At 36.6% G+C, this 24,977-nt stretch overlaps 3 protein-coding genes and 1 non-coding gene across 4 annotated transcripts in view; 2 read left to right on the forward strand and 2 right to left on the reverse strand.

The window, feature by feature from the left end:
- LOC112052787 (structural maintenance of chromosomes protein 3) overlaps positions 1 to 5,331 on the reverse strand; it is a 30,757-nt gene extending 25,426 nt beyond the window's left edge. The window contains exons 1-6 of the mRNA XM_052884964.1: positions 5,176 to 5,331; positions 4,935 to 5,049; positions 3,978 to 4,117; positions 1,928 to 2,086; positions 1,019 to 1,144; positions 88 to 255 (exon numbers count right to left, since the gene is read on the reverse strand). Coding sequence (XP_052740924.1) covers positions 88 to 255; positions 1,019 to 1,144; positions 1,928 to 2,086; positions 3,978 to 4,117; positions 4,935 to 5,049; positions 5,176 to 5,190 — 723 coding nt within the window. The 5' untranslated portion in view covers positions 5,191 to 5,331. The remainder of the gene's footprint in view (positions 1 to 87; positions 256 to 1,018; positions 1,145 to 1,927; positions 2,087 to 3,977; positions 4,118 to 4,934; positions 5,050 to 5,175) is intronic.
- Trnal-uaa (transfer RNA leucine (anticodon UAA)) lies at positions 2,725 to 2,808 on the forward strand. The gene has a single exon. It is a non-coding gene; the product is annotated as a tRNA-Leu (tRNA).
- An 872-nt stretch (positions 5,332 to 6,203) lies between the features above and the next one.
- Positions 6,204 to 10,503, reverse strand: LOC128198682 (uncharacterized). Its single transcript, XM_052885116.1, has 2 exons — positions 9,574 to 10,503; positions 6,204 to 6,526 (listed from the first exon to the last, which is right to left on the reverse strand). The coding sequence occupies exons 1-2, from the start codon at positions 10,501 to 10,503 to the stop codon at positions 6,506 to 6,508; spliced, it is 951 nt and encodes a 316-aa protein (XP_052741076.1). The 3' UTR covers positions 6,204 to 6,505.
- LOC112052794 (organic cation transporter protein) lies at positions 9,858 to 22,221 on the forward strand. The gene is made up of 8 exons (XM_052884931.1): positions 9,858 to 11,802; positions 17,734 to 17,944; positions 18,376 to 18,436; positions 18,521 to 18,534; positions 18,836 to 19,013; positions 19,729 to 20,355; positions 21,064 to 21,245; positions 21,874 to 22,221. Exons 1-8 carry the CDS (start codon positions 11,639 to 11,641, stop codon positions 22,030 to 22,032), a joined length of 1,596 nt encoding a protein of 531 aa, XP_052740891.1. The 5' UTR covers positions 9,858 to 11,638; the 3' UTR covers positions 22,033 to 22,221.
- The last annotated feature ends 2,756 nt before the right edge of the window (positions 22,222 to 24,977 follow it).

The raw sequence follows: 24,977 nt of genomic DNA on the forward strand, positions 1-24,977 counted from the left end.
CCATCACGGAAAAACATGGCAAGGGGTCTATGACACAAAAATGTTTGAGGATCTCTTGATTAACTAATTACAGTAGTTGATACATACGTCTTCAAGTTTCCTCTTATTCTCCCTGTGCTCCGTGTCGTGTATGATGAACTCCAGCACACGTCTCGCGCGATCCCACTTCTGATACTCTTTCAACTCTTCTTTTTCTTCTTCTAGAGTTTTAAGGCGCTCTTCTATCGTTTGGAGGAAGTCGTTTATTTTCTCCACCTTCAAAAAATAAGGAAAGATCTTTTTAAAACTTCTTTTTTTAAACACAGAAGAAATTACTTTTTATTTTTCACATCATATTATTATTATTATTGAGGAGTAATATTTGGATTGAAATGTTTAAAATTATATATTTTAGACAAACATCAGAAAAAACATAATTACATGTGTTAAAATAAACAAATAAATAAATATACTTAATATGATTTACTATTTAGTCTGATAGGGTAGATTGTAGTTTTAACCAAATACCTACCAAGATTATGTTTTTCGAATTGACTCTATCGTGAATGTATTTATATAATTTATTATAAAACACGGCTATTATTATTTATTATAAAATACGGCATACGTCGGAGTATGCCCAACTAATTTGTAACCCATACGGGGTCCATAGTCATGTGCTGGTTCTTGCTTACTGGTTCAGTGCCGTGTTGCAAGAACCAGTTCATAACTAAGGGCCCCGTATGGGTTCGAAACTAGCCATGCACACTCCGACGTTGTATCGCGTGTCTTTTAGCCGTGTTTTACAATAAATTAATATTATCTATGTCGTACTTTCTACGCTCAAAGGTATCACACGCGTAGTTCCCCTTTTGGTGGAAAGATTGGGTAAAGGTTTTTATTAAAAAAAAAAAAATACTTGGCGAATAAAATGATAAGGGATTTTAAAATAGGTTAAGTTAAATTACAACAAACAAAAATTCAAATCCTATCTCTTTATAATATTACATTGGATAGCTTAGAAGAAGAACATTCCTACCTTGCCAACAGTTTCCTTGAGAATAGTAACAGATTCTTCCCTTCGTTCATCATAGACCCGGGTCCCAGCTACCTCTCTGAGTAACTTCAATCTCTGCGAGTCTGGTGCTACTGCCATTTGGTTGATCTGAAATAAAAGTAAATTAATTTGTCCAAATTGTGGATATTTTTTTCAAAATTACTTTTTGTCGTTTGCAGCTAAATGCCATGAGTGAGTATTTACACCGACCTCAGCAGAATACCTCACAAAATCACTACAGAAATACAGAGACACGGTAGGACACTAATCAAATTAAATGAAAAGTCATGGTTTAGTCCAGTAATATTAGGCATTTTAAACTCCAATCTGGGGAAAAAATCATACTGAACTGAATTTTTGTATTTTTTATTTTATTTTTATTTCTTAGGGATAGTTAACATTTACATATTATTTCTTAAATCTAAAAGTAAACGTAAAAATAGTTTAAACATGTAAACAACGATACTATCCATGAATACACATACAAAAATAATGGCGTCACAAAATACACAAACAAATCAATTACAAAAAAAAAAAAAATACACCTTAAGAAGATGTGAAAAATCAACATCGATATCATGCCGCCTAAAAAAGTTACAAACATCAAAAGGTCACGAAAATCAGTTTTTCACAAACATTTCGCGACCTATTGTTCGGAGGTCAATAGAGGTCATTTTAAAAATCGTTTCTCATATAATTGTCTACCAAAAATGTCTTTTGCAATTTTATCTAAGATGGAAGCGAGCTAACTTGTTAGGAAGATTAGGGGACCCAGGACCTTCTGTAAATCCACTGCCCACAGAAGCCGTCAAATTTGCCTTTTCCTAAACTCCAGATATGATAAGGTAGATTTCTATAGCCTATAGGTTGGGTTTTATACACTTCACTTACTTTTCCTTGTTTGACAATGTAGTAAGGATTGGAGTTGGACAGGCCAGCACTTTCCAGAAGGTTCAACACCTCGGAGCGAGGCACCACCTTCTTGTTGAGGAAGAACTGGTCCTTCTTCGTGCCAATCACTCGACGCAGGAATATCTCATCTTTCTCAATCTGTCAAACATTATATGATCTTTAACAGATTAACACATGCGCTTGTATATCTTAATCTACATCCACGGCGAAGAGTTCAAGCAAGCCGATTCACGCCGGGTGTCCTTTTAAAATCAATGTTTGAAATCAGTTTTTCAAAATTGGGATGAAAAGTAGCGTGTTACTCCAGAGTAAAATCTATTTCCATTCCAAATTACAGCCAAATCGATACAGTAGCAACGGCGTTAAAGAGTAACAAACATTACAACAAAAACATACATCCATACAAACTTTCGCGTTTATAATATTAGTAGGATTTTGATTCATCAGAACATTGGGCTAATATTTACGAAGTTAAAACAAGTGAAATACATCAAGTATTGTTTGTAAATACAAAGTCAATTAGTAAAGCAAGAAAACAAATAAATAGTCAATATTCATTTATTTACAAGCACTTTCGAAACGTTCAGGTAATATATAAAATAACTATGCATGTTTTCATGTAAGTATAAAGGTGAAACTGTAATAATTATCATGTGTTCAATTATATTATACTTATATACCTCGAAGAAAATGTGAAAATCAATTTTACGTAAACAAAAAGAAATATATTTTCCACCAAAAAAAGGTGATATCTGTTTTTCACCTAAATTATACAAGTCAGGTTGGCCGAGTGGTCTAAGGCGCCAGATTTAAGCTCTGGTTCCCGAGAGGGAGCGTGGGTTCGAACCCCACACCTGACAAAGCTAAATGGTGTTTTTATTTTTTTTTTATCAGTTTTTTTAATAAATTGGCAATTTTTATCATAATATTATATTGTGCATATCAAAATATTTATTTTAATTTTTTGCAAATCTTTTTTAAGTGTGTGGAATTACCTGTCATACAAAATAAAATTGACACCATACCATAAGTGCAAACCAGTGGTGTGCACTTCATACATACAAAAATGCAAAATAGTGCCTGCCCTCAATACTAACTTGACTGAAGAATTTTTCATTGTGTACATACTTGTATACTACCTGCCCTGGCTAAATATATCTTGAGCACTAATCTATGCTAATATTATAAAGCTGAAGAGTTTGTTTGGTTGAACACATTATTCTTAGGTACTATTGATCCAATTTGAAAGATTCTTTCAGTGTTAGATAGCCTATTTATCGAGAAAAGCTATAAGCTATACATTATCTCAGTATTCCTACGGGAACGGAAACCACGCGATTGAAACCCCGTGGCGTCAGCTATACTTAATAAAGGTAATAAAAGAGTGTAAAAGTTTTTAAGGGTACTTGATCTCGTCACATAAATGTTACACTTCATTATTTCCTAGCAGAACCTCACTGATTCACCCGCGTAGTACCCATCTCATGCCTGTGGAATATTGGGATAAAATATAATGTAACTTTTGGGTCATTGGTCAAAGGAATTTTTCAAGTCTCAAGTCTAAAGACATACAAAAATAATGTTTCCTCTTTATAATATTAGTACAGAAGATATTAAAGAGTTTTTTAGCAATTGATATTATTCACTGACAACAGAGGGCACCATAATTAAGTTTCTGCCGGAATTAAGGATGTATAAATGTAAATATAAATGTGATAGCCCAGTGGAATGAATCCGGTATGAATCCGGTCCGGGGCATCCTCTAACTTTTCAGTTATGTGCATTTGTAGAACTTAAATATCACATGTCTCAAATGGTGAAGGAAAACATTGTGGGGAAACCTGGATACCAGAGAATTTTTTTTAATTCTCTGCATTTGTGAAGTCTGCCAATCTGCATTGGGCCAGCGTGGTGGAATATTGGCCTAACCCCTCTCATTCTGAGAGGACACTCGAGCAAGGAGTTAGCCGAATATGGGTTGATAATGAAATGTAAATGATTAAATAATCAATTTTAGTGAAAGATTTACCGGAATTCTGTTATCAGAGTTGTCAAATATGATCTCAACGAATGCTGAAATCACCCTCGGCCCAGTGCCCTCGTGCAACAAGGCCAGCCTCTGTTCTGGCCGGAGGTGAGAAAACTCATCGCTGAGTACAAACTGGATGGCTGTAACAAGAAATAACATATCAAAGTTAATTTCACATGAATATTTTACCATCACTTCAAATTGACAAGGGTATTTTGTTGACTATGGTTTAGAATGCTTAAAGTCACTCAGCGGACGATGGAGCGAGCTGTGCTTGGAGTCTCTCTGCATGATCAAATCAGAAATGAGGAAATCCACAGTCACTGACATAGCTCAGCGAGTCACAAAGCTGAAGTTGCAATGGGCAACCCACATAGTTTGATAAGCTGATGGACATTGGGGTCCCAAGGTGCTGGAATGGCAATCCTGCGCCAGAAAGCACCCCTACCAGGTGGACCAAGGATATCAACCGGGTTGAAGGGAACCACTGGATGCTGGCGACTCAAGATTGTTGTGCTTGGAGGTCCATGCAAGAGGCCTATGTCCGCCAGTGGACGTCTATTGGCTGATAAGGTAAGGTAAGGTTGACTAGGAACCCTAAAAAATAAATATTTTTGTTCAATTAATCTCATGCAATCAATCAATAAACTATGAGCAGAGGAATTGTAGGGAAATTTAAAAGGTTAAAAGCAACCTTACCTAGCAGGAGAAGTATCCATATGCATGTGATGTGGCTTTCAATCAACAATTTGCAGTATTTCAAGCGTCAAATTAGTTGTGGTATAGTTAACTGGACATCCTGGAGATTTGGATGGTTTCTGAGTCTATTTTTGTAATTGTTGTTCATCATCATCATTATTAACAGCCGATAGACGTCCACTGCTGGTCATAGTTTAGGAGTTCCAAACAAAACGATAAGAATAAGAGACTGTTGTTTGATACAAAGGACCCACTTACCATGGAAAAAGTTACTTTTTCCGGAACCATTACGCCCAACCACCACATTGTGCCGTCTGTCAAAGGGCTCTACAACAATTTGTTCGCGATAACTCTTAAAACCCTGAATTATCACCTGAAATAACCAAACATAAATAAGAAACATTGAAAAGATAGACTGCAAAACTAATAAGTATTCATACTAAATGGTAACAAATAACACCTAGACCTAGAATTACAAAAATTAATACATAAATAATACCTGTTTTATGTGCATTTTGCTATTTTAACACAGATCTTTAAAATTTAAATATAATAACATCAACATTAACGTAGCGTTTTCACCGCCATTTCTTGATGTTTGGCATCACAGACAACAAATGAAGATGTTTGGCACAAACGTCAAATGAAAGTTTGGCACAAAGCCACAGACGACAAATGAATGATGTTTGGCAAACGTGGCAAATGTGTGGCAAATGCAATTCTCTATGGGCAAACGTCAAGAAATGTCAGTGTTTTTTTTTTTAAAAATAAGCTTTACGGCTATGCGTTCTGGCTCTTTTGAGCCTATAGTATATTTTGTTTCATTGGGTTTTTCTTAATCACTGCGACAAATCATTACCTATTATGGATGACGTAATTGAATTAAAATAATGAACAGGATTGACCGAGTTCTTCATTCAAATCCTTTGGAAATTTATCAAAGGTTGTAACTCATCACTTCAAATATTTCGGTTTAAAACGGGTAAAATAAATTGAATTGAGTCAGGAACTTCATCGTCATTAATTAGCTGTTTGTGGACAATAATGTTTTGGATGTTAGGCCTAGTTTTTTGCCGAGTAAGAACAATTTTTGGATTTACCGCCCAAAAATCGTTCGTACTCAACTAAAATACTAAAGTCCGAACAAGCAATCTATTTAGATTTTAGGTCAAACTCTCAGCAGTGAAAAATTATATGGTTAAGGTCTCCACATTCTTCTTATCAATTTTCACAAATTGAATTGTCCTTCAGCCGTAAACGATGTGAAGTCCTTTTCATGAAAGAAGTCCTCCAGACGCAGCGCTGATGTCGTATTGGCGCTCAGGCCTAGTTCGGACTATTTTTGGGCGTTAAATCCAAAAATTGTTCGTACTCGACTAAAATACTCTGACTAAAAAGTCTGTACGTATCAAGCCTAGTTCGGCTCAAAGTCACTCAGCGGGCGATGGAGCGAGCTATATTAGTTTCTCTGCGTGATCGAATTAGAAATTGTAAGGTCGTGCACAATGAAACCAGCGTTAAGCTTGTACTAACTTTATTTCAACTGTCATTTTACATCACATATTTATTTTATCAAATACCCTCACATCTTTCCCCATAAAAAAATAAAAATATAATTAATGGACATTTCCCCCTTTTCAAAATTATAAAGAAAAAAAAAATATATATTTAAAATCAACACAAAATTATAAAAAAAAAAAAACATGCATTTCACATTATTTACTAAAAAGTGAGATAAAAAAAAATTAAACAATCATATATGTATATAAAAAAAAAACACAGAGAAGTCCCAGGTCAGTCGCTAAGTAAGCTGGTCTTCAAAACCCCATCTAACCGGACGCCTGACTATCCTGCCAGAACGAGAAATTTGGTTATAAAGTGTATTTTTATTTGTATTTTGAGTTTCTGTTTGTACATTTATGTTACAGTTTATGTCATCATACTCAAACCCATAGCGAGACGTGTCTTGTCTTTCTGTAGATGTGTCTACTATAATGTGACGCCTGTTACGAACTAATTTCCTTCTGTTGATGGTTGTCACCTCATATGACCTATTACCTAGTACAGCGCTTATTGTTCCTGGTATCCATTTTTTTAAACACAAATCATATATCCTTACTTTTTGCCCTTTCAATAATTCTTTCAAGTTTTTGGCATTACGATCATAGTAAAACTTTTGCTCAGCCTGTCTATTTAATAGTTGTTCCCTAACATTATGATGAACTTTTGGCTTTAACATATTATTTGATGTAGGCAAAATACTTCTCAGTTTTCTACTTTGTAATAACTCTGCAGGTGAAGGTAACTCTTTTGATATTGGTGTATTTAAATATTCTAATATAGCCAAGCGATAGTCACACCCCTTTTCTTTAGTCTTAATAATTATATTCTTTACCGTCTGAATAGTACGCTCAACTTGTCCATTAGATTGTGGATAATGAGGTGATGAAGTGACATGCTTAAACTCCCACTCCCTAACAAACTCCTTAAAACAAGTTGAAGTGAACTGTGGACCACAATCAGAAAATACCACAACTGGAATTCCTTGGTGACAAAAAATATTTTTTAAGCAATTAATAATATAATTAGAATCAGTAACATGTAATTCAACTATTTCAAAAAATTTACTATAGTAATCTACTATAATTAAATAGTTTACGCCTTTTATTTGAAACAAATCAATGCCTACTTTAACCCAAGGTCTATCGGGAATTTCATGAGGCTGCAATTTCTCTTTTTGATTAAATTTCTTGTGCGTTAAACAAACATCACAACTATTTATTACGTTACTTATATCATTATTTATACCTGGCCAAAATATTGTCTCCCTAGCTCTCAGTTTAGTTTTTTCCAGACCCATATGTCCTATGTGCACTCTTCCTAACATTTCCTTACGTAAAGTTTTTGGTACTACTACCCTATCATTTTTCCAAATCAGACCATAAGCGACTGACAAACTCTCTTTATAATTCCAATATGGTTTTACTATATCTACTAACTCACTCTTTTCTACTGGCCAACCTTTATTAATACATTTTATTAATTGTTGTAATTCAATGTCATTCTCCGTACTTTTCTGAAGTGCCGCAAACTGCGCATTGTCAAAGTATTCAGTGAGTGCAGACGCCGCTTCGCGCGACACTGCACACACCTCATCATGTAGGCTGTCCTGACTCATGTGAAGGGCCGACGCCGGTTCATATGCACGCGATAGTGTGTCGGCGATGTACAGATGCTTGCCTGGCTTGTAGATTAATTTAAATGTATAACGTTGTAATCGTAACAACATTCTTTGCAACCGACCCGGGGCATCTGTAATTGGTTTTTTAATAATACTAATCAACGGTTTATGGTCGCTTTCAATAATAACGTCAGTTTTTCCATAAATATATGCATAAAATTTCTCACACGCAAATACACATGCATACAACTCTTTCTCAATTTGTGCATACCTCTGCTCAGCTTTAGTTAGCGCTTTGGAAGCATAACATACTGGTAAGTTATTTTGCATTAAACAAGCTCCTAGCCCAGATTTACTTGCGTCTACGGATAAAATTATTGGTTTATTTACGTCAAAGTATTGTAAAACAGGACGTCTAGATAGACATTGTTTAACATCCTGAAAACATTTATCATGCCTTTCATTCCAATGCCACTCAATTTCTTTTTTCAATAATTCTCGCAAAGGAAAAACACGGTCTGATAAATTAGGTATAAAACCACCTATATAATTTACTAAACCCAAAAATCGTTCCACATCTTTTTTATCTTTGGGTACTGGCATTTTAGTTATAGCTGTTATATGACTGTCATCAGGATAAAGTCCATTTTTTGTAATTCTATGTCCTAAATATTTTATTTCTTCCAAACCAAATTTACATTTCTTAGCATTTAATTTTAAATTAATTTTTTTACATCTTTCTAACACTTGTCTTAACCTTTCATCGTGCTCATTTTTATCACTTCCATATATCAACAAATCATCAATATACATACAAACACCCTGTATATCATCAAAATTTTCAATCATTTTTTTATGAAATACTTCTGACGCCGAGCAAATCCCGTAAGGAAGGCGTAAGAACTTATACCTACCAAAACATGTATTGAATGTACAGTAAGAACTGCTTTTGTCGTCTAGACAAATATTCCAGAACCCCGACGATGCATCCAGCGTGCTAAAGTATTTAGCTCCAGAAAGTTTCGATAAAATTTCATCCAATGTCGGCAATCTAAAGTGTTCCCGTTTAATTGCCATATTTAATTCCTTAGGATCTAAGCATATACGCAGATCACCGTTAGGTTTTTTAACAACCGTCATGCTGCTGACCCAGTCTGACGGGCCTTCTACCTTAGCAATAATTCCTTGGCCTACCATTTCATTTAACTTTTTTCTTACATCCTCTTTTATAGCAAAGGGAAGCTTTCGAGGTGCATGTACTACAGGAATAGCATCATCCTTTAAATGAATTTTATAATGTCCCGGTAAACACCCTATCCCATGAAATACGTCATCATACATTGATACACAATCCGGTAAATTATTAAAACTCTGAATAGACATGACACGCCTCACTACATCCAACTCTGTACAAGCATAACGTCCCAATATCGGCACCGATTGAACATCAGCTATCTTAAATTCGAGCATATAATTTTTTCCTTTATAAAACACACTTAAATAAATTTTACCTACGACATTTATGCTTGCACCAGAGTATCCATTTAATCTTGTATTTGTTTTTAGTAAACAATCCTGACTGACTTTTAATTTTGACAAAAATCTTAATGGTAAGACATTAACATCAGCTCCTGTGTCTAGCTTAAATTTAATCCAATTACCACAAATATTTAAATTAATATTCCAATCACTATTTTGATTTAACGCATAGATTACCTCATCATCCGAGTTCTCAATATAATTCACTCCACATACGCGAGAAAAATGATTTTTTCGAAAGCACCGATTACACTTCTGTCCATACGCCGGACATTCAAACTTTTTATGAACACAACCACAGTAACCGCACAGTTTGGTCGCGCCCGGCGCGGCGCTTCGCTGGCTAGCGCCGGCCGCCAGGGGGCGCGCGCGCGGCGGCAGCACAGCAGCGCGCGGGCCCCGCGACCCCGCGCCGCGGTCCTCGCTCCGCCGATGCTCCGCCGCGTCACGTACCTCGCTTCGTGTTCGGCCTCGCGATGACGTCATTTTCGATCTTATTTGTAAAACATCATTCTGCGTCTGCTTTATTTGATGAGTATGATAAGTTTCTTCTCTTTCAGGCTTTATATTCTCCGAATAGGTGCGAGATGCAACAGCTGCGCGGCAAATATCCAAGGCTTTCTTAAGCGTCAAATCCTCCTCTCTGAGCAAACGTTCCCGAATGGCGGCACTCGTCACGCCACACACCAGTCTATCTTTAATTAATTCCTCTTGCAAATCTCGAAACTCACAATTTTGAGCTAGTTTACTTAACTCGAACACATACTGCTCAATTGACTCGTTATCACGTTGATCTCGAATAAAAAACTTGTGACGTTCGACCGTCAAATTTTTCTTTGTTTGAAACTGTTCATCTAACTTTTTCCATATATATTCGACAGTCGTACATTTCTCAGGCCATCGATCTAACACTTCTCGACACTGTTCACCCACAACATGCAATAATATGTTCGCTTGAATCTCCACAGACTTATTACTTATTTCACACGCTTTGTTGTATATTTCATAACTTCTCTTCCACTTAATCCATTTTTCATGTATACTCCCAGCATCAGAAGCATTCTTATCAAAATAAAACGCGGACGGCGGTGTCAGGACACTTTCCATTATACAAGTACTTTTCACAAATTATTAATATACATAATAATAATTTAATTTTCCGGCTGCGCCATGTAAGGTCGTGCACAATGAAACCAGCGTTAAGCTTGTACTAACTTTATTTCAACTGTCATTTTACATCACATATTTATTTTATCAAATACCCTCACAAATGACAGCTCAGCGAGTCGCGATGCTGAAGTGGTAAAGGGTAGAGACGAGAAAAGCGCAGTGTTGCTCGACCCCCACTAATCGATCGAGGATAACAAGCGAGTTGCAGAGCGCCGCTCGATGTTGGAGTCTAGAGACTATTGTGCTTGAAAGTCCATGCTAGAGGCTTATGTCTAGCAATAGTGATCCATCGACTGATGATGATGATGATGATGATAAATGATTTGTTTAAATAACTTTCGTAGTTTACTATACAATGTGACTAAAGTTTTCTCCGCCTCAGTTTCGACGCGCTAGTGATATATTTAATGGTATAAAATTTTTGATAATGAGGATGAGTACGAGTAGGTACTTAAATAGTACTTGTAGTAGTTACCGGTACGGAATACTTATGATAATATATATAATATATTAATAAATTAAAATACTTTTAATAGTGCAAAGTACCCGCTACCGCAAAATGACAGGACGAGGAAATAAATAAATTGCCAAATGACTTTTCTCATAACTCGGGAATTCGTTATTATTTTTATCCTATCTGCCATAACGTTCGAGAATATCTTCGTCGAACACATGCCTATACTTTTTCGTTAATAGTATTTATATTTCCTAAAGGTATAGCCAGGCCACAGAAATTATGCATAATAGTACAAGTAGCCGAATCAACTCGGATCGCACGCGCGTTGTTCTTTTTAAAACTTGATTGGTTTTATTTAAATAATAATTAAATCAGAGGTTCTGAGGAAATAAATAAAAAATATATGATTTATGACATCCTTTTTTGTGGCGTAGATGTTAGCGTATTATTTAAGTACGAACCATCAAAAATCGAAATGACCAAAGTTGTGTGACTGAAGTAAGAAAAAAAAATATTCAACGGAACATACAACCTCATCCTTTTTGAAAGTCGGTTAAAAAAGGAAGAAGTCTATTGTGTAGTCGACTTTATTTTCAAAGTTGAAGGTGAATTAAAATGACGGTAAACGTAATTAATAGTGCGGGGGGCGATGCTTACTTGGGTTTCGAAAAATTCGGCAGATTTCATTACATACAATGCTTGTTGGTATGCTTGCCACTGATGATGGTATCCATGATACATGTGAATTACATCTTTGTCGCTGAAGACGTCAATCACAGGTTGGTATAATATTTAATTAGCTTGCTCCGATTTTTTAGTACTTAACCCGCTTTAAGCTTTACAGTTAACAGCTTCCTCCGATTTGGTACCTCGGGTCGCGACGTAATATGTAGACTGAATAGTTACTATTATAGTCTACTTTTTATGTCTCGGTCTACAAAACAGACGTAATAAATAAATTAATTAATCAAATAAAAAAACCCGACTGCATAAAGTATAAAAAACTGAAAAGAAAAAAACAAGCTCAGTCCAGAAGTGTAGAAAGCAATTAGAAAACAGTCGGGACCTATTAAATAATGTAGAAGAAAATCATTCTATCCAATATCTAAGTTTTTTTTTATACTTTATGCAGTCGGGTTTTTTTATTTGTTTAATTAATTTATTTATTTCACACTTTTTAGTTACGATAGATGGTTAATTTCGGATTTATTTATTACCAAGTTTATTACAAAGTACGATAATTTTTACGTCCAACCGAGATTAAGCAAATATTAATATAAAAGCCGACGAACCCATGCGAAGTTCACTTTGCAATGGCACGTTGTAGAGTCAACATCTCCTGAGGATGCTCCGGTTTCGGGGTGAAACGTACGTAGAGAGTATTTTGTCGGACCTGGGTGACGTCGCATGGGTTCGTCCGCTTTTCGCGGATAATAGCAAAATAAATAAATTATTAAATATATATGTTGATTAATTAATTTTAACTTGTAGTTATTATAATATTCACATACGTACTTATCTTGTTCTGTTTTATTATATTCTCAAGTTTACCTGAAATAAATATTCCCCATTTAAATTAAATAAATGTTTTAGACAGATTACGTAACGTTAATTTGAAGTTTTGTATTAATTGAACCGAGACTAATATTTTTTTTTGTATTTTTTGTTCTAATTATATCATTATGTCCATTTACCTAGACTAAAACTATGAATTGAAATATTTTATTACGTATAATTTTATGAAATGATGAAAATAATAAGAATTAATATGAAACAATTTTTGTAGTAATTGTTCACTTTAAACCAGCTTTTTCATCTTTAGTTGCCAGGTTATTCCAAGCCCAATTTATATAGATGTACTTAGTGACTATAATCTTGAAAATAAGCATACATTTTTTTGGAGAGTATGAGTGAAAGGAGACTAATAAGGAGAGGGTGAATGAAAACGTTGGAAGGCGAAGGCCAAGATGAACGTTCCAAGAGTAGATTTTCAGTTAGTTGCACAATGTAAATTAGGTTTTTTTTTAAATAATATATTTTACTCTAAAATACTTAATAATTAAAATAAAGGGCGGGCGCTTCTCCCCCTAACGTTTTCTGTCGCACCGGGCGATGAAATTCCCACCCACTTCACGCTACGCCACTGTTGTAACACTGCTGTTGCGATTTCAAAAAATCAAATTAGTTATCTACCTACGAGTACCTGCTTGCCTCAAGAACTTGTTTTCTGTGCTATCAGTTGTTCTGAAGCTCAAATTCGAAAATTCGACTTAATGGGCTTAGCAATACTGGCATAGCGTGCCATAAACAAACCAAAGTCCAAATTAGCGTCATATCAAATAATATAATATGTTTCAGACTGGTTTAAATTGTTATTGATATTTGCATGATCAAGATATGGGCAACCATATCTTGATCATGCAAACCTATCTACCTACATTTCTAAATGCATGATTTCAACAAAGAACACATCTTTCAAAAAATATAATATTTACAACTGTCTAATTATGTTTGGTGATTTAGATTTATTATAATTAAAGGATTTTTCTTACAACCGTGTTTCTCAACGTAGCTACGAAGCCAATGAAGGTTGATTCTTAAGGGGTATTGGATAAAAAAGTGAAATACATAAAAGACTATCTACCTATACCTGTATCTAATTTAAAAGATAAAAATAAACGATGCATCTAGGCAGGCAATCTATAGTTATACTTATAATATATCTGTAGAGAGGACAATTCTGTACATAAAATATATTCCAAAATAACTATTAGTGATCGATACTGATACCAAAAATGCAATCAGTGAAATCTTTATCTGTCTATCTGTCTGTTTAACGAAACTTGGTACAAACATTCTTCATACTCCTGGGCAGGTTATAGTAGGTGTACTTTTCATCAACCTACGATCAATAGGAGCAGAGCAGTGAAGAGAAATGTTGGGAAAACGGGAGAAGTTACTCCACTTTTACAGCGATACTACTGTAAGGGCTGAATTAAAGAGGTCTAAGATTGGACGAAGTCGCGGGCGTCCGCTAGTTAGTAATAATATGTCTCTATTGTTGTACAAAATTGTACACATTAAAATGTGTAAAATTATTATGAATTATTCCAAATTAGTTGCTATTACTACAGCTGTTTATTTATTAGGTTCGAGAAAAGTACCTAGGCACTTATTATATTGTTTGTCTCCTATTTACACAGTAATTCGGTAATTTCCATTCGATCGTGCGTACATTGTTTCGGCTCGTTTACGGAATGGAATATTTTCATATTGTATTTTAATAGATAGGTTCTTGCTCGGACGGGTGAGATCACTCCTGATAGACAATTACTATCGAAACTTCTAGTACATTATGTATGTGTAGTAGATAAATAGGAATATACGTACTTATTTATTGAAAAACAAATGTCTAACTGCGTTACTTATTTACTAGAAATAACTATTATTAAGAATTCAGATTTCAAACATGATAGTTATAAAAAAGCTGAGTCCCTATTTTTGGCTTTTGACTTTTTGTGATAGAAACCGCAATTTAAAATATTAAATAAAATAATATAGCAATATAAAGACCCTGACATACATATTTTCATAATAGCCATTTCACTTGATACCCATATTGAGGAATTTGTGAAAAAAATATCTTGCGTCGAAATGAGCTGTTGCTTATAATTTTCCATTTAATCTAACGATTATTCCTTGCTGGTTTCAACGTTTTCTGCATCTACTGTAGACTAATTTGACCGGGAATTCTGTAGATAATTGCGCACTAAAATAATATTTTATGCCTCAGATTGGCTGCGGTGACCGAAATGTCCGAAGTAGGTACTAGGTTTGTAATATTGAGTAGAGTGCGCGCAAGATAAGTCTACGCGCTACGAGAGGCGCAATTATGTTGCCAGCGTTAGTGATCTCTTTTACCCGCCAAGAGAAAGATAGAGATAGACGACAGCAATTATGGCGGCACTTTAGATTAGTTCCATTTTGGCCACGCGCAAACTTATCATGCAAGCACTATAAATACATGTTCTAAAGTTAAGCGATACCAAACAATTTTTTGTACATAAACGTCTTAGTAACAAATTGGTTATAGTAAGTTATTGTAAGACTTCATCTTTAATTCATAATGAACGTTATACGTTGAGTAAACAGGTTATAACTACCTGCTGACGTAATTTTGAACTTTTGATGCTTTGTTTTTACTGCAGTGTGGTATGTACATACTTAATACTCGTACTAGTATATTAAAGCTCTCAGTTGATGGTTATATCCAACGATATTTTATATTGTAACTAATGTATATATGCACATTAATGAAATCTGTCCACGAAAATAATTCATTCTATATTTCGTAGCTTTTATAGCACATTATAGCATCAATAATATAGTACCAGGAGAAATCAAACACATCACTCAACATGGATTCCGGATATCGATGACGGAACAAATAATAGAGAGTTTTAACTACAAATAAAACTTACCTATTATTTTTCCTGAGATATCCGGAATCCAAATAATTCCTACCTGGTACTTACGCTAATAATGACAAAACAAAGTGTCCCCACCAACCATCTCGCCTCGTCGCCATATTGAAACGGAAACAGTATCGATGGCGGAGTGGGGAACCGGAAACGGGGGAATGCTAAGTCAAAACACATGAAAAACGGAAGGCTAAACTTTTACGTCCCTACAAAATCACCGCAAAGAGTGATCCGAATTTAACCACTTCACTGAGCGCACACATGCATAACTTTGTGTTTACTTACATTAAAGGTATATTTAAGTACCATATTACAGTTTTTACATTTCTTGAATACACAACTTGACATTGTAGACAATTATTAAGGTATTATGTTTAAATAACTTCGTAGTTTGTTAGGCGATTTGCGCTAGTGGCCTATCTCTAGTGCAAAATATCGTTGGTCATATCACTATCAGATCAGGAATAAGTAAACGGAAGCGAATCATTTCTTTATACAGCTTAAGCGATAACAGATTACTAAGAGTATTTGTAGTAGAGGATCCAGAGAAAATAGAAATACTCGTAGATGGAGAAAATTTCAAGTCCTGTTTCGGGATTTCATAAATCCTTTATGGACCTACAATAAATTGGACGATATAAAAATAATTTGGATTGAATTAAAAAAAATAAACAAATAATATCGAAGCGCGAGAAAAAGAAAGTATAAGACTTCCCTATAGAGATAGTGGGGATCTTAGGCAAAATAAGGTTAATTTACTCGTAGGTATTATGATTTAAGCGATTAACAAAGGCGGAACCAGCTTTTAAGTCAGGGGGGTTACATAGTCGTGATCTAGTCATGATACTGTCAAGTACATTTGACTCAAAATTATCTGAGTGTATTAAATTTTTGTCTGTTTGCTTACTATTATTATTTTTGTCTGTTTATTTTCCATTTCCTACTAAATATAAAATTCAAATCGAGTTGCACGCAAATAAGAGTTTATTGCCACTTGAATCATTAAGGGTCGGTTGTCTATTTACCACTTGATCGGAATGTCGTCCACGTAACCACACGAGTAGGTGCAACTTGTTTGAGTATAAAAATGGGAACACCACAAAAAATACTTTGAAGTTAGTTTTCTAGCTCTTATTAATAGGTAGGTTGTTATTTAAGTTGAATATTTCTATGCATAAATAAGTATTAAATAGGTAGCCATACAGACTTCAGCTGCGTTTATGTAATTAATTTTTTTCTTTCTTTAACCCGGCCTGATTTTGAAACAGGTCGATATTCTAATATTAAAATATAATAAAAAAGTGATTTAAGTAGGTATTTAGCATAACAGGTTCGTTTGCAAAGTGGTCCGAGCTCTTGTAACAGGTATCCAAAATGTATTAAAATAAAATATAGCTGCATCCCTCGTAGTATTTCATCATTATATATAACATACGCATTGTACGCATTCTAAGTATCTTTACCACAGTAGATGTGGCTTTACTATGTACACATTTGCTGGCAGGGTGATAAAGTGGTGCTAAGTGTAACTGACGCCTGAATAAGATCAAAATATTTTTTTTTTTAAATTTAATTAGGGTTAGTTTACAAGCATGTCAAGTTCATATACTACAGGGCCATGGGATCCATAGGGATAGGTTTCAGGAACCACTCGCTTATTGAGAGTATCACACAGGCCAAAACTCTTGTTCGGGGCTCCTAGGCAAGGACTAACTCCTCAACTGGCTGGCTGATCCTATCGGTCCCATGAGTATTCATATATATAAGTTAAAAGTTATTTACAAATATAAGTTAAAAGTTATTTAAATATACATTTAAGATCATCTTAACCAGCTCTTCTATTTGATGGATCACACAATGGAATTGCAAAAGTTTTTTTTTCAAATTTCCCCTTTGCCCCGCATAAGTGTATCTCATTTTCAGATCTCATCTATTTACGGTACACCTCTGCGTTTGAGCCACTTTTTATACAAATTAATATGTGTTGGTATCAAATGTCAACTAAATTGTTCCAGTAGATTGATTGTGACAGACGGACGTTTAGATGTACGCGAGTGTTCAAGGAGTTCCGTTTTTGTACGTGTACGTTTGGAACTCTAAAAATACTCAACTTACTCGTAGGCTTGTAGCAAATGCAATGATCGAGCTTAGACCTACTCGCCTAGCCGGTCTAGACGTACTTATAAAATTAAAATATTGTAATTGCAAATAAAATCTAATTTATTCCAGATGTCTGCTCCCTGAATGCGAAGATGCTAATCCAAGCGTGGAGGTACCAGTTTGGTGGCCCAAAGACGTGGACGCCAGATGCTTCAAACCGGTCGTTGATATGCAAGCGTATGATAGCTCAAATCAGACGTGTTCAAATAACACGTTTGTTGAGATACTGGAGGAATGTCATCAATGGATTTACGATAATGAGAATTCTATCGTATCTGAGGTGATTATTTATTTTATAATACAACTTTTTGCAGATTTTACCCGCATGTTTACCTACTGCATACAATCAAATAATTCTCACTTTATTTCACTCAAGTTGTCAATCTCTACAGATAATACCTAGACACTTCTGTACAATGACTTTTGTAAGGACTTTCAAACATCACGGTCTTAAGGCACTTGCATTCAGCGAGTCCCTATATCGCACATATCATCGATCCACCCAGGTCAACGTGGGGTCGCAATTTCATCACCTTCAGACCTCAACGTCACTTTTCTATTCGAACTTTAGAGATAGAATAGCAGTCGAATTTGTGATAGAGACTCTTCCTTTCGTTGCAAGCTTCCATACACCTATAAAAACTTCGGCGTTTATAATGTTGTATTCGGATTGTACGAAAAATAAGCGTTGTTTATCTTTTCATATTTCAGCTCAATTTGGGTTGCAAGTCGTGGAAATCGACTCTGGTTGGAGGGATACACAACGCCGGGAGTAAGCATTCATTTTGTTTTTCCTTAATAATCTACTTAAATTACCCCATTAGAACTGCAGCAGGTTCTTTATTAGAACGGGTAGCCAAAGCTTCTCTAGTAGGATCCTAAATTTGTCTGGGTAAGAGAGAACAGTATGAAAAGTGGAGGAGATTGTCAACATGTCATAATACACCCGGGTCACAAGTCTCTGAAGCGTTTTCTCTCTGCCTGATAGGCCTGGCACCCGCACTGTGAATCCATGGCAACTATCATATAGGTACGCATGTCGGGTTTCCATATTAATTCCTAATACAAATAATCAACTGACGTTTCAAAAGTGCTTGTAAACTGAGCCTACTTGCAATACTTAAATGAATTTTGAATTTTTAAACAATAATTTTATAAATTTTTTTTAAAGAAAAAAAATAATTTTTATCTTTTCAGAGTTGGACGAAAACCTACCATCATCATATGCTCTATTGGTGGAGTTGTTGGAGTAGCGAAAATATTTATTAAAAATTACTACGCATACCTGGGCGTAGAATTTTTAGAGTCGGTTTTAGCATCGGGATTATATACCGTTGCAGTGGTTTTATGTTAGTATGCTTTAACTTCTTTCTTGATGGGCAGCTGCCGTCCGAAATGAGCGAACGAACTTAGTACGAAAAAGTGACCTTCTGTGGAAATTTAGGTTTCGGTCGAAAAACTAGTTTCGGTCGGACAGTATCAATTTGTAATTTAAGACACTTAATTTAAGTAAAGCTGCACCCACCCCCCCTAGATAAAATCCTGGCTACGCCCATGTAACTGCCTCGCTTATTCCAGGATGACTAGGTACTGGTATAGTATAATAGGTGTCTATTTATGCGGTTTTAGATCACGAAACATTAAGGCTTAATAAGCCTGCCAACCTGGGAGGCTATTCTGTAACAATGTCTTTATCACTCGCTCTCTTTCTATAGTACCTACTGTGTTAGATACAGAGAGACAGAGGTGAATTCGAAATTCGCATTGCGAGTTATATAATAGTACATGATGATTTAAGTGCGGTAGTTGAAAATTACAGCAGAGGGGATATTGCAGCTCCAGCCGAAGGCGAGAGCTATAGTAAGGAACCAGAGGCTGTAATTATCGTCATTACTGAATAGCCCTACTGAACTGGAACAACATGACGCGTTCAAACTCCAAATTCCCTCACTTAAGGCTTTTTCTTGTAATGGGTCATTAAAATTATGTATCTAATCCTTTGTTTTCCTTCAGCAAACCTTTATTATATTTAAAATTTCTTATACAAAATATTTTGCATTTCAGTAATAGAAGTCGGCGGTGAATCTCAACGCGTATTGGCCGGTTTTATATTTTCATACGCTATCTATGTAGGCGAAGTAATATTTGCATTTATAGCGTTGACCCTAAAATACTGGAAAACGTTAATTTTAGTAGTGTACACCCCGATGGTTCTATTCTTGGCCTACATTTTTGTTTTAAAAGAGAGTACAAGATGGCAGCTGCTCAGAGGTAAAACAGAAGAAGCAAAAGATACGTTAAAGTTAATCGCAAAGCTAAACAAACTCAATCTTACATCGGAAGAGATTACTCAAATAAGCGACGAAGATCTGCGATTCAAATTCAACATAGTAATACAAAAGGAGAGAGAGAGTTTCAAAGATATTCTGGTTTCTAGAGAGATTATGCTACGATTGATAATTACATCGTTCTGTTTCTTCACGTCCAGTTTCGTGTACTATGGTTTAGCTGTCCATGCGGTATTGTTACCAGGGAATAAGTACATGAACTTTGTTCTATCATCCGTCGCTTCCTTCCCGGGTGATTTGATCGCGTTGTACGTATTCAAGAAATACGGAAGGAAGATATCGTTGCAATGTGGCTACGTCATTTCTGCAATATTTCTCATCGCCCAGACGTATACTCCTGACTGTAAGTATTTTTTTACAGGTACGAGTATTTTAAAATTTACATTCTTATTATTGTATATTCGAATGTCAATTTCATTTTGAACTGATCGTGTTTTTTTTTTTTGGCTCCATGTGGGACCACTACGGCGTTACCGGGGGGTTTGGGCGAGCGCAGAAGCATCGCCTGATGAGACCCGAAGGCTGATGAGACCCGAAGGCTGAAATAAAGATTGAGGACGGAACGGCTCTCTAAGGGCGTCTCCTATGAGACTCGGACCTCGGCTTAGAGGGCCATTCGGGAAGGTGTAACCGTGACCTGAGTGAATCAGTCCGGATGCCCCCGAGATCGTGAGTTAGAAAACCCACGTCCGGGTGACGTTAGATATCGGGGACCTCGTCTTCGCCGGCGAAGACGCTGTGTTGCTTGTGATTGTGTTGCCCGGGAAGCATTGTCGGTCCTCATGTCATCGTCTGGATCGTAAAGGAAGAAAGCCTGCATGAACTGATCGTGTATTAGTCGCTATGTGCACAACATTAAGCCGATCACGACCAACACACGTTTAGTTTTATCGGATGTCAAGCCGTTAGCGCTGCAGTAATGTGAGATTCTTGGATCGTCAGTGGCTCTACAGTACATAACGTATACGTTTACATTGAACATTTCTAACTCAATACTGCGATGGGTGACAGTATTCAATATATTTTTAAACGTATATATTTTCTGTTTTAGCAATATCCTGGTTGAAAATTGTATTATTTTTGTGCGGGAAACTCAGTGTGGTTGTCTGCTTCACTGGTGTGTACACCTACAGCTTGGAGCTGTTCCCTACGAGTGTTCGCGGCACGCTGTTTGGATGTGGCAACACCGCTGCTAGAGTTGGGAGCATGCTCGCACCACTCACTCCTTTGTTGGTGAGGACTAAGTTACTTATAATGAATAAATTTTTTCAAGATTTTATTTTTTTTATGCAAATATGCTCGCGTTTGAGCATGATTCTAACCTGATGGTAAGTATAGACACAGTCAAAGACGGGACAAGCTTGCCTAGAAGATTGCCGATTTACTCTTATTTTAAAGATACCCAATTTATAAGACTGATATTATGGTTTGGAAAACTGATTCTGACAAGAATGTCAGCCCTAAACTCGGTTTCCATTTATTTCACTTAGTTAACAGTGATCTCGAGACTCAATGAAACCGGGGTTACGTGGAAGATACAAGATTACTCTTTGCTCTACCCTGAGTGGCTCGGATCATTCCCAAAATTACTGGGAAATGCTAGTCACCCACCATCCAATAAGCCGACATCGGCACTGCTTGCAGCACTATCGGCTTGACATGCGATAAAATTTATCGCGTGTTCACACGATTAAACACGATCAGTTTTATCGTTAAGAGCCGTTAGCGCTACTGGCATGAGGTCTTATCGGATGGTGGTCGCGGTCGGCTATACACACCCGTGCCTCGGAGTGCACGTAAAGTCTTCGTTCGTTCCTTGGTCATTGTCATAACCTAAGCTTATAAATTTTGTCTGTTTCAGGTCAAACAACTTAACTCATTGCCATCAATTTTGTTTTCGTCGACGGCGATATTAGCCGCTTTTCTTCTAACGCTTACACCTGAAACCAAGATGCTACCAATGTTTGACACGATAGAACAAGTAGAAAACTATAAGTCTAAAGTTATGACGCATTTATAAATTTTTAATGGAATTAGTCACCCTGGAATGCCCCTCCAGCTTCTAATTCCTACAAATTGCAACAGGGATTGCGAACCTATTTGATTTTTCTATTATAAAAAGAGAGTATTAGCCCTGTAGTTGGCTGCTAAAATAGGCTGAGATGATTGTAAAATTGTAAATATCTGGAATTAAACAATTTAAATTATATGATTTTGTTGGACTAATTTGAAATTCTTCTCTTATACCTGATACCTGGGGTTTTTACCGGGTTTGGATTGCTTGGCGGTACTTTTTGCCAGTAGGGTGGTAACTAGACAAGACCGAAGGCTCCTACCAGCCAAAATAATTGAAATATGCTACCTCTTGAAGCCACTAACTATGATCTAAACTCTATAGTTCCCTATAGTAGGAGCATGATCTGACAAACTTTCAGCTGATATAAAATGACGAAGGTCTGGCAGTCATAGGCTCTCGTTTTACTATTTCTGCCGCCAACCAACACCGCGGTGTCTTAGTCAGTGGCGTGCACAAGGTCTCTAACTAGGGTAGGCTATATACGTACAAATACATAATGGAATTTTTTTCTTACACTACAGGTTCATCTAGTAAGTCCTCAGGGTATGCATTACGTTTATGCATCTAGAAGGCAGAGATTTAATGTGTACGAAAATACACATTAAACCTCTGCCTTCGATCCGGAGGTCGTAGGTTCGAATCCGATCCGGATTCCGGGGCATGCGGGGCATACCTTCAACTTTCCAGCTACGTTAATTTTCGAATTCAAAAAGAGGAGGGGGTTTTCTATCCGTCGGAAAAAAGAATTTAAAATCATGCGTCTCAAACGGTGAAGGGAGAACATCCTGAGGAAACCTGCATACCCAATATTTTTTTTAATTATTTACGTGTGTGAAGTCTAATCCGCATGGTGGACTAATAATAATCTAACATTTCTGAGAGGAGACAGTGAGCCGAATATGGGATGTTATTGATGATGACACATATTACGATATTTATTCACTGGCCCTCATCCTTTTTTTTATTATTTTTATTCTTTAAAGTTAGCCCTTGATAACAATCTCACCTGATGGTAAGTGATGATGCAATCTAAGATGGAAGCGGGCTAACTTGTTAGGAGGAGGATGAAAATCCACACCCCTTTTGGTTTCTATACGTCATCATACCGGAACGCTAAATCGCTTGGCGGTACGTCTTTGTCGGTAGTGTGGTAACTAGCCACGGCCGAAGCCTCCCACCAGCCAGACCTGGACCAATTAAGAAAAACTCATTCGGCCCAGCCGGGCCTCGAACCCAGGACCTCCGTTTTATAAATCCACCGCGCATACTACTGCGCCACGGAGGCCGTCAAATCCCAATGCGCAGCGCTGTATACTTGACCGTCTGTGGGCAGCTTAAATGATTTGTTTGTATCAAAATGTATGGATTTATGAATGGGAACGGACGCAAAGCGGTCGTGACTGTGTACTTGTGACCGGAGAAAGGGGACAATGTCCGGAATTTGGCGCGAACACAAATCTTTTGGCAAAGGCGTATTTTTTAGAATACTGAATACGAGTTTAAGAATGCTCATAAGCATGCCAAATGTGATAATATTTTTTGGGAAAAGCAACTAAAGTAGGAATAGGTAGGTATACTTTATTTTCTCTATATTTAATTACCTACGAAGTTTTTAACAATGTCGCATTTGTCGTAACTAGAGAAAATTCAAGCTAAGCCGTGATAGCCCAGTGGATATGACCTCTGCCTCCGATTTCGGAGGGTGTGGGTTCGAATCCGGTCCGGGGCATGCACCTCCAACTTTTCAGTTGAGAGCATTTTAAGAAATTAAATATCACGTGTCTCAATCGGTGAAGGAAAATATCGTGAGGAAACCTGCATACCAGAGAATTATTTTAATTCTCTGCGTGTGTGAAGTCTAAGCCTAACCCCTCTCATTCTGAGAGGAGACTCGAGCTCAGCAGTGAGCCAAATATGGGTTGATGTCGACGAGAGACGAAAATCAATTATCTAAATATGTCAGACATACATTACAATTTAAATGTAGGTATTGTTGATAGTACCTATCTATTGATGTACCTATCTATTGATGATAAAGTCTTCCTAATAGGTATGTCAAAACGCTTGCGAAGCATTGCATGACATATCAAGAAGACGTTTTAAGAAAAGTAGCTTATGTGTTAATCTAGAGTAAAATCTATTTGCATTCCAAATTTCAGCCAAATCGCTTTTGTATCCGCAGCGTTAAGGAGAAACAAACGTACACACACACTTACACTAATTTTCGCCTTTATAATATTAGTGTGATACCCGTGCGAAGCCGGAGTGGGCCGCTATGTTTTTAACAACGTTCACAGTTTTTCTGTAGTGTATTTAGTAGGTATCAGTATTGCACCCGTGCGAAGCCGGGGCGGGTCGCTAGTTATACATATAAACCTTCCTCTTCAATCACACTAACTATTAAAAAAACCGCATCAAAATCCGTTGCGAAGTTTTAAAGATTTAAGCGTACTTAGGGTTATAAGGACTGAGAAAGCGACTTTGTTACTATACTATGTAGTATAATTACTCGTGCGAAACACGCGTGTTGCCAGTGATGACCTATGGTTTAGAAGGCTCAGAGTCACACAGCGGGCGATGGAGCGAGCTATGCTCGAAGTGTCTGCGTGATTGAATCAGAAATAAGGAGATCTGCAGAAGAAAAGGCACCGACATAGCTCAATGAGTCGCAAAGCTGAAGTGGCAATGGTGGGGCACGTAGTTCGGATAGCCGATGGACGTTGAGGTAAAGTGCTGGAATGACGACCCCGCACTAGAAAATACAGGTGGACTGACGACATCAAGCGAGTCGCAGGGATTCGCTGGATGTATGTAGCTCAGGAACGTGATTTTCGGAAGTACGTACAAAAGGCTTATGTCCTGCAGTGGACGTCCATCGGCTGATATGA

Source organism: Bicyclus anynana, chromosome 13 (assembly GCF_947172395.1).
Source record: "Bicyclus anynana chromosome 13, ilBicAnyn1.1, whole genome shotgun sequence".
Taxonomy (NCBI): Eukaryota; Metazoa; Arthropoda; class Insecta; order Lepidoptera; family Nymphalidae; genus Bicyclus; species Bicyclus anynana.